The sequence below is a fragment of the Lethenteron reissneri genome, chromosome 67 (assembly GCF_015708825.2).
Source record: "Lethenteron reissneri isolate LAM-NWPU_2019-01 chromosome 67, ASM1570882v1, whole genome shotgun sequence".
NCBI lineage: Eukaryota > Metazoa > Chordata > Hyperoartia > Petromyzontiformes > Petromyzontidae > Lethenteron > Lethenteron reissneri.
In genome coordinates, this window is record NC_083845.1 from 3,594,994 (window position 1) to 3,609,574 (window position 14,581).

The following is a 14,581-nucleotide window of genomic DNA, read 5'->3' on the forward strand; positions in this document are numbered from 1 at the left end:
CGTGCCGTGTGATGGTGCCGTGATGGTGGTGGCGTGCCGTGTGATGGTGCCGTGATGGTTGTGGCGTGCCGCGTGATGGTGCCGTGATGGTTGTGGCGTGCCGCGTGATGGTGCCGTGATGGTTGTGGCGTGCCGTGTGATGGTGCCGTGATGGTTGTGGCGTGCCGTGTGATGGTGCCGTGATGGTGGTGGCGTGCCGTGTGATGGTGCCGTGATGGTGGTGGCGTGCCGTGTGATGGTGCCGTGATGGTTGTGGCGTGCCGCGTGATGGTGCCGTGATGGTTGTGGCGTGCCGTGTGATGGTGCCGTGATGGTGGTGGCGTGCCGTGTGATGGTGCCGTGATGGTTGTGGCGTGCCGTGTGATGGTGCCGTGATGGTTGTGGCGTGCCGCGTGATGGTGCCGTGATGGTTGTGGCGTGCCGTGATGGTTGTGGCGTGCCGCGTGATGGTGCCGTGATGGTGGTGGCGTGCCGCGTGATGGTGCCGTGATGGTTGTGGCGTTGCCGTGATTGTTGTGGCGTGCCGCGTGATGGTGCCGTGATGGTTGTGGCGTTGCCGTGATGGTTGTGGCGTTGCCGTGTGCGCCGCCCGTGCGCCGTAGGAGCGGAAGGGCGAGGGCCGCACGGTGCTGGAGGTCTCCACCCCCCACGTGGAGCAGCTGCCCATCGCGGACCTCATGCCCGGAGACCTCGGAGGTCCTGGGCAGCAGTTTGGCTTCCAGCTGGGGCCCGTTTGCTACCTCGGCTAGAGGGCCGCCCCCTCTCGCTCCCCCTCCTTCAATCCCTAATTCTCTCACCTCCTTCAATCCCTAATTCTCTCACCTCCTTCAATCCCTCATTCCTTCACCTTGATCAATCCCTCATTCCCTCCCATCGCAGTCTTCCATGCCCATCACAACCCTCCTCCCTTCCCTCCCTTCGTCCCTCCTCCCTCGCCCAGACGATGCAATCACTAAAAGAAAACGGGCGTGTTCGTAAACTTGTAAGGCACGGAGTTACACACGGCGTGCATAAACCACAGCGAAGGAATTTTAAAGTCGAGATATGATTTGAATGATTAAAGTAAAATGTTGTTCGTACCTGTGTGCAGGTGCGAGGCCAGGTCAATTATTTTATTTTTACAAGGTTGTTTTTTGTTGTTAATATCCTCCATTATTATTATTATTATTTGTCGGCGTTATTGTTATTGCTGTTGATGTTTGTTCCTGTCAATGGTAATGGACCTTACGATTCTTTCTTAAAAACACCTTTTTTTTTTGGAGGTCACTTTACTGCGACCCATCCCGACTTGTTTGAGAAGACACTTGAATTTGCGAAATCGCCCTCATCGTCGTCGTCGTTGTTGCCAGGACTACCACTACTGTCTCGGTAACCGTCGTCTCAACCCGCCGAAGAAAAATCCCAGGCGCCTGAAGAAAATCTTGAAAAAGATGTCGACTTTTTTTTTTATTATCTCGGGACCCGCCGAGAAAAAATTTCGATACACAATTCACAATTTCCAAAGTTCATTTCACACGCAGGGACGTCTTTTGGTTTAAAGCCCTTAAACCAAAATTTTAAAAAAATGGCGGCCGTCACAACCCCGTGATCACGTGACCTCCGCTCCGACCAATCGGGCGCGGGGCCTTCCGCACGCGACCGTGACTCTTGCGTCGTCAGGCCAATGTTGACCCAAAGGTGCCAACCGCGTGCCAGCGTCCACCCCCGCCCCCCAACGGTTGGCACGGTTGCTGTGCCAACCTCACAGGATGGGCGGCTCGCAAAGCAGCACGTGACGGAGTCAGATGAGCAGACAGACATGAGACAACGGGGGGGGGGGGGGGGGGGGCGGTACCTCGCATCCGGATTCCCGCTCTCGCGTAGAGAGGGGAACGACGCGAGCGGGTGGAGCGGGAAGGCAGCGGAAGGCACGCGGGGCGAGCGCTGGCCCCGATCAATCGCCCAAGCTCTGCCGTCCCCTATCTATATATGGCAAAGATATTCCCAGGCCAATTGAGCGGTTTATACCTGGCAGGAAAGCGGAGCGCCCGACAAAGGGAGACCCCACGGCGCAATGCGACTGGGGTGTCAAACACTGTCCCCCACGGATGGCGCCCCAAATGTTTCCGGCTACCGCCTTGCTTGCCACCCAAACGGGGTTACGCAACATCTGCGTGTGGTGATTCATCAACCCTCGCCGCCGCCGCTGCCGCTGTTGTTAACCTCCGCACGGCCACGGTGCTGTTAACTTTACAGTCAGCCGGCAGCAGCCACGTGCAGCATTGTAGCCACCGCCACCACCACCACCACCGTCGTCGTCGCATTCATTCATCTCAACCTGCCCACGATGAAGATCGCTGCATGCGGTAGCCAGTGCCGTCGAGCGCCCGTGCTACCCGCGCCGGCGGCGGCAGGAGAGTTTGGGTCGTGGTTTTTGAGACGATACTTTAAAAAAACAATGTAATTCTGTAGAGGGGACATTGTCTGCTTGTCTGTCCTGGTCACGTGTATCTCTTGCGCACTGGTCGGCTGTTTTGGTCCACAGTTCGTTCGACTATTCGATCGACTATTCGGTCGACTCTTCGGTCGACTATTCGGTCGACAATTCATTCGACAATTTGGTCGACTATTTACTTCGTGTTACAGATACCATGGTGCTGCCCTCCCCCCCACCCAACGCTATGCAGTTTATTTGTGTGCCATAGTTATCCGTTGATGGTGCTAACACAAAGTCGTGTTGAAAAATTTGGAAGTATTTTTTCAATTGTAAATTTGCATCTTTAAAAAAAAAATATCGTCGTTTATTATTGTTATTGATAATAATTACGTGTAACATTATTATTGCCGTCGTCGTTGTCGTCGTCGTCGATGTCATTGCTTTGCAATACATTGGTTGGGTTTTTCCGTCGCAACTTTGTGGATTTTTTCTCGGCCCAGCGAATCGGCCTCCACGCGGTTTGCTCCGTCTTCCTGTGCAGAGGGGATTGAGTTTGCAGGTCCAAAATTAATTTACGTTTGTGTTTCTCTCCTTGCGATGCGACTTTGAAGGATGAACGTTGATATTTGTAAGGGTCACTGGGTGATCAATAAGGTGTCTTAATCGGTCTGTAATAAGGTAGGGGCTCTGATAAGGGGTTGACAGGTTTGTGAGTGTGTGCATTCACATATCAAGCAAGCAGCATCAGCATCAGCATGCAAGATCACAGACAGTAGCATGATAAGTAGCACCATTGACACCAATTATCTAAATTAATACGTAAAACTGTTTGTGTTTAATAACATAATTTGTGTCTATGGGGCCGTCCATAAATGACGTCACGCACCTAGGGGGGGGGGGGTCAGACATTTGTGACGATGTGTGACGAGTGGGGGGGGTTGAGAAATGTGACGTCACATCAAAATGCGCAACTTTAAATCAATATAGACAACACGTTCTACTTAATTAAATAGACTTTTTAATAAATGTTTTCTCCTACAACATCAGAGTGCAGCGCCACATTAAATACGCACTACAATGACAATAGTTTAAAGCGATTTGAAGCATGTTTTATTTGGGGGGGGGGGGGGCAGAGCTTTGTGACGTCATATTTGAGAGTGGGGGGGTCTGACTTTTTGTGACGTCGTGTGACGAAGGGGGGGGGGGTCAAAAATCGTCCAAAATCGCGTGACGTCATTTATGGACGGCCCTTATGTGTTTGTGTTTCTCCCTTGCGAGGGGACTTTGTGGAATGAACGTTGATGTTTATAAGGGGCACGGGGTGATCAATACGATCTGAATCGGTCTGTAATGAGGTAGGGGCGCTGATAAGGGGTTGACAGCTACGGAAATAGAACAACAACATTCGCCACCAAGTGGCGATGACGCCACGGCGCGTCGCTTGTGCCAGGCTAGGTGCACTCCGAGGCCAAGTGTCGAACGCCCGCCGCTAGGAGGTCACGGGACAGGCCCAGCAGGTGCCATGGGTTGACTGGCTGAGATGGCTGGCCGGTGCCACCACCTGTGCCCCCCAAACACAAAGATCACCCGTATAGCCTCAACAGACTGTCGGGGCAAGTGCTGTGAGCGAGTAGCGCCTATGAAGGCCGGCACGGCACTCGCCCGGCCGCCTTTGTCTCCCCACTGGCGAAGTTTACACACCACGGCAGGTACTCATTCGAAGCTGAGTCGACCTAGGGGAGGCCCTGCACCGCCGGGTTCGCGGCGCGGCGCCAACCGCTCTGCCACCGCTCTTCACGTCGAGGATCCCCAGCAGCACCAGCAGCACCACCAGCACCACCACCACCACCAGCACCACCAGCACCACCACCAGCACCAGCACCACCAGAACCACCACCAGCACCAGCACCACCAGCACCACCACCACCAGCACCACCAGCACCACCACCAGCACCACCAGCACCACCACCAGCACCACCAGCACCACCAGCACCAGCACCAGCACCACCAGCACCAGCACCACCAGCACCAGCACCAGCACCACCAGCACCACCAGCACCACCAGCAGCACCAGCAGCAGCACCACCACCAGCACCACTAGCACCAGCAGCACCACCAGCAGCACCACCAGCACCACCAGCACCACCACCAGCACCACTAGCAGCAGCACCACCAGCACCACCACCACCACCACCAGCACCACTAGCACCACCAGCACCACCACCAGCACCACCACCAGCACCACTAGCAGCAGCACCACCAGCACCACCAGCACCACCACCAGCACCAACACTACCAGCACCACCACCAGCACCACCACCAGCACCACCAGCAGCACCACCACCAGCACCACCACCAGCACCACCAGCAGCACCACCAGCACCACCACCAGCAGTAGCACCACCAGCACCACCACCAGCATCGCCACCAGCACCACCACCAGCACCAGCACCACGACCAGAACCACCACCAGCACCACCACCAGCACCACCAGCACCACCACCAGCAGTAGCAGCACCACCACCAGCATCGCCACCAGCACCACCACCAGCAGTAGCACTACCAGCACCACCACCAGCATCGCCACCAGCACCACCGCCAGCACCACCACCAGCTGCCCATAGACTCAACACTGCCCATAGACTCAACACTACCCATAGACTACACACTACCCATAGACTCAACACTGCCCATAGACTCAACACTGTCCATAGACTCAACACTGCCCATAGACTCAACACTACCCATAGACTAACACTACCCATATACTAACACTACCCATATACTAACACTACCCATATTCTAACACTACCCATATACTAACACTACCCATTCCAGAAAAGATTCGATCCGCGGGAACTTAGAGTTGGTGGCGGGGAGCTGATGTTGATGGCATCCAATGTCAACATGTTATAATAAATAAATGTTACCCCCCAAAATATGGGTTTCCAATTTAGTTTTTCTAATACTCACACGTGCATGCAGATCCATCCTATTGGGGTGACACGGTGTTAACTATGGATGTCCCAGCAACAATGCGGATTCCACTTGATCCGTCGATGGGGGGATCATGCTTCGTGTCTGTACGTCGCACGCGTGGGTTGTCACGGAGTGGCCGTGTGTGGGGCGCCACGGTGGCTAGGAGATGTTAACTACCTCGCCTGGTGTACAGGAGGTCGTGGGTTCAATCCCGACCCTGACGCCTGCTGCTGTATATTTGGAGTTTGCGTGTTTCTCTCTCTCATCATTATCACGGTGGCTAGGAGATGTTAACTACCTCGCCTGGTATACAAGAGGCCGTGGGTTTGATCCCAACCCTGACGCCTGCTGCTGTATATTTGGAGTTTGCATGCCTCTCTCTCCCCGTGTTCGCGTGGAATTTTTCTCCGGATCCTCCGGATTTTTCTCTCCACATTTAGCAATACGCGTTTATAGTATTTGGCTGCTATAAATTTCCACACGATGAGACAATCCCGTGGGCTATCATTTGTGGCCAGGTCGCTTCTGTTAAAAAAGAGCGACATAGCTCATGTGGCCCTTGCCTTGTAAAATAAAAAGGAAATATTTGAAATAGTTCATTTTATTTCGCTACGATGACATTATCTCCTCGCTCTGAAAACGCAAACGTCCCGGTTTTTCGCATTGCAGGAGGTGGTAACCCACCCAAAGTGTTGCTGCCCATGCACAGAGAGAAAGAGAGAGTGATCCTCTAAAAAAAGCTGCCCTTCATAGAAACATTTGCACGGCACATTAACCTCCCCATGCCTTCATGACCACCCCCTCCACCCCCTCCTCCTCCTCTCACTCCCTCCACTACCCCCGGACCCCCCCCCCCCCTCCAACGCCTCCATCCCTCCGCTATTATTAAATGGCTCTGCCATGGTTCCTGGGATCACGCCGCACAATATCGACCCATGGGCCGCGAATTCCGCTTTAATTGGCGATGTAGCAACCATCACCGTCAAACACCTCCCCCCCCCCCCGTGGTGTCTGGCCACGGGGGGCCGCACCGCCCCCCCCCCGTTAGCGATTCTAGCACCGCGGTTGGAGTGCGAGTGGCTAGGGCTGGTGGATCACGTGCAGAGATGATGGTGGTGAACTCCCCCCACCCCCTTTGCTTTCCCCCACGGCGTGGGTGTCGAGGAGGGAGGAGGGGAGGGAGGAGGATGGAGGGGGGAAGGAGGAGGAGGAAGGATGAAGAGGAGAGAGGTGAGGGTTCGGAGCAGGTGGAGGAGTGAAAAGAGACCAGGAAGAGGGGAGTGAGGAGTGAGTAGTGTGAGGTGCAAGGAGGAGAGGTGGGAGCAGGTGGAGGGTAGGGTTGTGGATGGGAGGAGGAGGGCGAGGAGGGAGGTAGGTAGGTAGAGGAGGAGGGAGGAGGGGGAGGAAGGAGGACGGAGGGAGGAGGAAGGAGGAGGAAGGGAGGTAGGGAGAGAAGGAGGAGGGAGGAGGAGAGAGGAGGAGTAGGGAGAAGGAGGGAGAAGGAGGGAGGATGAGGAGGGGGAGGAGGAGGGAGGAAGAGGGCGGAGGATGAGGGGAGGAGGAGGAGGAGGGAGCAGAAAACCCCCGGGGAGGCTTCGCCAGGAGAAAGCAGGAAGAGCGATACCAAACAAAACAGTGGACTCAAATGTCTGGAGTGAAATCGAGCGCTTCCTCCTCGCACTCGTGGGCTTGCTCCAGGTGTTCCGCGTTCCCTCCCACATCCGTTCATTTCATCGACAACACCCGCTGCATGTATGTGTAGTGTAGCACAAGTCGGAGACGAGGTAGTTGCAGGAGGCACCTTCTTTATTGTAACACTCTTTCGCGGGGGTTACCAAAAAGATTTCCAAAATATTAAACGAACACAAGAAATATTAAACGAACACAAGATCCAGTGATTTAATCCCAACTGTAAAGCATGTGATTCCTGACATGCAATACCCTGGTGTCTACAAACTGAGTTGTGGTTGTGGCAGCAGTTACATTGGGGAAACGAAACGACATGTCTTGGACAGCGTTCGTGAACACAAGGCAGATCTGTAACACGGTAGGACCAATATCTCTGCGATTGCCGATCATTGTTTTAACACTGTGGGCTCAAACGAAATTGATTTTTCCAAGACGGAGGTACTCTGCAAACCTACTGGCTACCTTTAGAGATTTGTTCATGAAGCCATCAAGATTTATCAACACCGACACAACTTCAACTGAGAGAATGGTTACAAACTGAGCAATCATTGGAAGGACGTAATTAAACCAGATAAAGGCTTAACTGACTGTGATGTTTCCATCCTATCTGCCTATGTCAGCTGTTATTTCCGACTCTCTGTGTCTCTCTCTCTCTAAGATCTCTCATGCTCACATGTCCTTTGTATTGCACTCTCATGCCTTTGGATTGCACTCTCATGCTCACATGTCTTTTGGATTGCACTCTCATACTCATGTAATGCGGGCGTAAATGGGCGGGGCGGATATGACGATCCGAGAGGGAGGAGTCAGGTTGACGTGGGGGAGAAGTTATAGCGGGGAGACAGGAAGCTATCTGGGTCAGTCGGGGGAGTGAAGGGTGGTGAACACGTTGGGTGGTCGCCGTGCCTCAGCCTGGTGGCTGAGGGGCTCATGACGGCGCCAGCCAGCGGGGTGGAAGAGAGAGTGGAGGATTGAGGTAGGAAGTGGCGAGATAGCCACAGAGGCCACGAAGGGCTGAGGTAGGAAATGGCGAGATAGCCACAGAGGCCACGAAGGGCTGAGGTAGGAAATGGCGAGATAGCCACAGAGGCCACGAAGGGCTGACATTGGGAGGTGGCGAGATCGCCACGCACGGAGGAACAGGGAGCAGAGATGGAGCTGCTGGGGGAGCAGCCATAGGGCTGTACCAAGAGCCTGCAGCGGAGCTGCAGGAGCGTGGAAGGCTACGGGAGCGAAGGCAGATGTGGGGCTGCCAGGGAGAGAGTCTCAGGAGGAGTGCCGTGTGGGAAGGAGAACGCGAACCCCAAATAAAGGACACGGAGTCAGAGAGAAGTGTCTGAGTCCTTTTATTACACTGGAGTCAGAAGTGAAACGGCATCTCAAAACAACTGAGAGAAAGAAGAAAAAAAAATATTCCTGCTACATCATCCGACGACGACGACCTTCCTCAGACAGTGGACCTGCCTGCGATGGAAGAGGAGATCCGTTCTGGAACGAGTGCGTGACAACGGAGCCGTCAAGTCGCCGAACGAGTTCTGCGAGGCGTCTCAAGTTGCCACCCTGCCGTCCTCTTCTTGCTGCAGCCCCGGGCGAGTCATAACGATACGCACCCGGCCTTAACACACACCTCACTCATCTTTCGAGGGCCGGGGGGGGGCTATTTTGGTTTTCTCTTATGACTCGATTGTGCGGAGCGCGGTTCGGACTGTCTGTATGTGTGTGTAATAACGATGAACGCGCTATCTGCTTGTTGCTTGGTGTCAATATAAGTGTGTGCGTGTGTTGAGAATGGACGGAGAGTCTGCTGTATTTGCTGAGTGTCAAATTGTGTGTGTGCGCTGCTGCGTGGAGTGGTTATCTTGATGGTGAAGTTAATTATTAACTTGGGAGCGTCGGGTATCTTGCGCTGTATTATTTGTGGGTTACCTTGTGCGATGGGCTTAATTGAAAAAATATATATATTTTTTTTTTTGGGTGTATTGTGCTGCGAGGTGCTGTGTGCGATGCGATTGTTGCAAGAGAGAGAATAATTGTGTTGTTGCTGCAAAGTTACGACAGGATTAATGGTGTGTTGGTTGCCTGCAGATCTGCTTGCTATTGTGCTTAAATGTACGCGTGTGATCGCGATATGCTGATTGCATGTGCTGTTATACCGTTCTGTATGGTTATGGGGTGCGATGCAGTGGTTGACTATTGGAATTGAGATTGTTTTTATATTGTGCGTACCTGTTGGAAATTGGTAACAAATTCGAGGGGGACCCAAATATTTGGTTGTATGGTTGTTGTGCACACGAGATTGCGTGTATATTATAGAGGGGGACCATAACATTTGGTTGTATGGGTGTTGTGCACACGAGATTGCGTGTATATTATAGAGGGGGACCCAAAAATTTGGTTGTATGGGTGTTGTGCACACGAGATTGCGTGTATATTATAGGGGTAATTGAGCTTTTTGAGAATGAGGGTGCGCGATGACGCCGTTGTGGGTGGCTTAGATGTTAATGCTAATGGGATCGTAAATTGGCGCCAAGTGGCGTCGCGTATTCGGTTGATCGCATGCAACCACGAGTTGCTTGGCGAGTTGGGTTGTGTAACCAATGTGGTTGGTAAAATATTGGTTAAAAATTCCACGATATGACAGCTGTGCGCAGCAAGCTGGGGCTGTGCGTCTATCGTTGGTGGGGTTGTTATAACGTGACGGGGGATGCGTCTTGTGACCCCCAGCTAAGGGAAGCTGGGGTGCACGAATGGAGAAAACTGGCCACGTGTTCGCACGTTGGGCCGCCATTTTGCGCGCACGCGGGGTATGGTGACGATGCGCTTTGCGGAAAGGGCCGCCATTTTGAGTGCGCGCGAGAGATTGCGCGAACGCGCTGGGCGAAGGGGGACGCCATTCTTGAGCGCGCGGGAAAAACCGGGGTGGGGCAAATATTCCATCTGTTATGCCTGCCATTGTTGATTGGGTGATGCACGAGTTGTGGTCACATCGGCCTATGGCTGATGGCTGACCTGACAGCCCGGAGGCGAAACCTCCGTGGTATGTCTTAAACTAATGGGCCATGTGCTCATATGGCTCGGGGAGTCATGGTTCAGTTGTGCGGGGGCAGACTGAACCTGGTGTGCCGGGGGCTCACGGGATCTGGGTTAGGGTGTTATTGTCTCTATAAGAGAACATTGCCCCGTGGGGGGAGTACAGGGGGTCTGGCATTGCTGGGGGATGAACCTTCCCTGGGCTATAAAGCATCGGACTATACGAGGCTGGTGTGTGTCCATCTCTGATGGGATAGTAAGGGAGGAGCGTGGCCGAGTTGCTGCTCATCCCCGAAATTGCACTAGCTGAGAGTATGGTCAGTGGATGTTGCTGGGGGTTGACGACCACGGTGGGGGTTAGGGCGAGTTAAACGTTACCGCTGGGGAGCGTGGCTCTCTCCACGCGAGGGTGTGTGATTAGGTGTTTTGTTGGGTTGCTGAGAGTGACCGTGGGTACATGCTGTGTACGTGCGATGTCTGTGCTGGTCCTCAAGGGAGGACTGCTGGTGGGCAAGAGCAGGAAATTTTGTTGTTATTGTTGTTACGTGTAAATAATATTGTTGTTAAAATGTAAATACTGGGGCATCGATCGCGGTTAATTTGGGTAATTATTGGGGGTTTTTTTTTTAAGCGGGCCGGATTTACATCATCTCCACTACCCTGAGGCCGGGTGGCTGTCGTGTACGACATGCAGATGTGCGTTGTTGTGCTGTGCCTCAGGGGATTGGATTCTCCTTCTCGTCACAGATTCTTCAGCTCCCGTCGCACTGGGTGTTACCTGGTGTGCTAGCTGGATGAGGACTTGAAGGAGCAATTGAGCGCCGTTCGTCATTCTGCTCTACCACTTGCTCTTTGACGTTGGACTTGAGCCGAGCGGATGGAACTGCAACATGGACACGCACTAAAACATCACATTTCTGGGTTGTGCGCGTTGGCCGTTCTTGCGTGTCAGTTGCCGTTTTGTTCATTGTGCCATTCTTATTCTTGTTGATGTTGCGCGGAGGACAGGCCGGTGTTCTGTTCCAGTTCCTGATACCTCCCCTTTCGTTGCTTGTGTTGTTGTTGTTATAATCTCCGTTGTGTCTGGGGGACTTCTGATTGTGATGCCTTCGCCCGCATTATTTTGTTCTGTTTCAGCCGAGGACGGCTGGGATTTTCTGTACGGGGGAGGGTAGTGTAATGCGGGCGTAAATGGGCGGGGCGGATATGACGATCCGAGAGGGAGGAGTCAGGTTGACGTGGGGGAGAAGTTATAGCGGGGAGACAGGAAGCTATCTGGGGTCAGTCGGGGGAGTGAAGGGTGGTGAACACGTTGGGTGGTCGCCGTGCCTCAGCCTGGTGGCTGAGGGGCTCATGACGGCGCCAGCCAGCGGGGTGGAAGAGAGAGTGGAGGATTGAGGTAGGAAGTGGCGAGATAGCCACAGAGGCCACGAAGGGCTGAGGTAGGAAATGGCGAGATAGCCACAGAGGCCACGAAGGGCTGAGGTAGGAAATGGCGAGATAGCCACAGAGGCCACGAAGGGCTGACATTGGGAGGTGGCGAGATCGCCACGCACGGAGGAACAGGGAGCAGAGATGGAGCTGCTGGGGGAGCAGCCATAGGGCTGTACCAAGAGCCTGCAGCGGAGCTGCAGGAGCGTGGAAGGCTACGGGAGCGAAGGCAGATGTGGGGCTGCCAGGGAGAGAGTCTCAGGAGGAGTGCCGTGTGGGAAGGAGAACGCGAACCCCAAATAAAGGACACGGAGTCAGAGAGAAGTGTCTGAGTCCTTTTATTACACTGGAGTCAGAAGTGAAACGGCATCTCAAAACAACTGAGAGAAAGAAGAAAAAAAAATATTCCTGCTACATCATCCGACGACGACGACCTTCCTCAGACAGTGGACCTGCCTGCGATGGAAGAGGAGATCCGTTCTGGAACGAGTACGGGTCCGGGTGAGCAAGGTGTCGCCGCGTCGGTGGACCTGTCTGTGCCGGAGGATGCCAACTTACGATGGAGACAGATGGTGATGCAGATGGGGACCTTGAAAATCGTGCTGGCGCGACTGTGTGAGTTCACCACGCCGAGGACGACGTCGGGGAGGCCCGGTGGTGATCCGCAGGCCTCTGCCTTTCCTGCGCTGCCAGCGCCATTGCCACGTGGCACGAAGACGCCATCTTGGGCGTGGCAGGGGAGAAACGGCGGGAAGCCGCCATCTTGTCTTCACCGCGGCGGGAGGACGCCGCCATCTTCAACATCGCGGCGGAGAGGCAGCCTTGCGCTGCCATCTGGAGGTGCCGCGGGGTGAGCAGCCTGCTGTGAGCTGCTGTTTTTCGAGGGGGTGCTGCGAGGAGAAGACGCCGATGCTGCAGCTGCTGGGGCGGGAGCTTCCCGTCCTGGTTCGGGTGCGTGACAACGGAGCCGTCAAGTCGCCGAACGAGTTCTGCGAGGCGTCTCAAGTTGCCACCCTGCCGTCCTCTTCTTGCCGCAGCCCCGGGCGAGTCATAACGATACGCACCCGGCCTTAACACACACCTCACTCATCTTTCGAGGGCCGGGGGGGGGCTATTTTGGTTTTCTCTTATGACTCGATTGTGCGGAGCGCGGTTCGGACTGTCTGTATGTGTGTGTAATAACGATGAACGCGCTATCTGCTTGTTGCTTGGTGTCAATATAAGTGTGTGCGTGTGTTGAGAATGGACGGAGAGTCTGCTGTATTTGCTGAGTGTCAAATTGTGTGTGTGCGCTGCTGCGTGGAGTGGTTATCTTGATGGTGAAGTTAATTATTAACTTGGGAGCGTCGGGTATCTTGCGCTGTATTATTTGTGGGTTACCTTGTGCGATGGGCTTAATTGAAAAAATATATATATTTATTTTTTTGGGTGTATTGTGCTGCGAGGTGCTGTGTGCGATGCGATTGTTGCAAGAGAGAGAATAATTGTGTTGTTGCTGCAAAGTTACGACAGGATTAATGGTGTGTTGGTTGCCTGCAGATCTGCTTGCTATTGTGCTTAAATGTACGCGTGTGATCGCGATATGCTGATTGCATGTGCTGTTATACCGTTCTGTATGGTTATGGGGTGCGATGCAGTGGTTGACTATTGGAATTGAGATTGTTTTTATATTGTGCGTACCTGTTGGAAATTGGTAACAAATTCGAGGGGGACCCAAATATTTGGTTGTATGGTTGTTGTGCACACGAGATTGCGTGTATATTATAGAGGGGGACCATAACATTTGGTTGTATGGGTGTTGTGCACACGAGATTGCGTGTATATTATAGAGGGGGACCCAAAAATTTGGTTGTATGGGTGTTGTGCACACGAGATTGCGTGTATATTATAGGGGTAATTGAGCTTTTTGAGAATGAGGGTGCGCGATGACGCCGTTGTGGGTGGCTTAGATGTTAATGCTAATGGGATCGTAAATTGGCGCCAAGTGGCGTCGCGTATTCGGTTGATCGCATGCAACCACGAGTTGCTTGGCGAGTTGGGTTGTGTAACCAATGTGGTTGGTAAAATATTGGTTAAAAATTCCACGATATGACAGCTGTGCGCAGCAAGCTGGGGCTGTGCGTCTATCGTTGGTGGGGTTGTTATAACGTGACGGGGGATGCGTCTTGTGACCCCCAGCTAAGGGAAGCTGGGGTGCACGAATGGAGAAAACTGGCCACGTGTTCGCACGTTGGGCCGCCATTTTGCGCGCACGCGGGGTATGGTGACGATGCGCTTTGCGGAAAGGGCCGCCATTTTGAGTGCGCGCGAGAGATTGCGCGAACGCGCTGGGCGAAGGGGGACGCCATTCTTGAGCGCGCGGGAAAAACCGGGGTGGGGCAAATATTCCATCTGTTATGCCTGCCATTGTTGATTGGGTGATGCACGAGTTGTGGTCACATCGGCCTATGGCTGATGGCTGACCTGACAGCCCGGAGGCGAAACCTCCGTGGTATGTCTTAAACTAATGGGCCATGTGCTCATATGGCTCGGGGAGTCATGGTTCAGTTGTGCGGGGGCAGACTGAACCTGGTGTGCCGGGGGCTCACGGGATCTGGGTTAGGGTGTTATTGTCTCTATAAGAGAACATTGCCCCGTGGGGGGAGTACAGGGGGTCTGGCATTGCTGGGGGATGAACCTTCCCTGGGCTATAAAGCATCGGACTATACGAGGCTGGTGTGTGTCCATCTCTGATGGGATAGTAAGGGAGGAGCGTGGCCGAGTTGCTGCTCATCCCCGAAATTGCACTAGCTGAGAGTATGGTCAGTGGATGTTGCTGGGGGTTGACGACCACGGTGGGGGTTAGGGCGAGTTAAACGTTACCGCTGGGGAGCGTGGCTCTCTCCACGCGAGGGTGTGTGATTAGGTGTTTTGTTGGGTTGCTGAGAGTGACCGTGGGTACATGCTGTGTACGTGCGATGTCTGTGCTGGTCCTCAAGGGAGGACTGCTGGTGGGCAAGAGCAGGAAATTTTGTTGTTATTGTTGTTACGTGTAAA

General features: G+C 53.7%; 1 protein-coding gene across 1 annotated transcript in view; it reads left to right on the forward strand.

The window, feature by feature from the left end:
* The window catches only part of LOC133360051 (collagen alpha-1(V) chain-like), a 28,391-nt gene extending 25,508 nt beyond the window's left edge, over positions 1–2,883 (forward strand). The window contains exon 7 of the mRNA XM_061578630.1: positions 603–2,883. Coding sequence (XP_061434614.1) covers positions 603–749 — 147 coding nt within the window. The 3' untranslated portion in view covers positions 750–2,883. The remainder of the gene's footprint in view (positions 1–602) is intronic.
* The last annotated feature ends 11,698 nt before the right edge of the window (positions 2,884–14,581 follow it).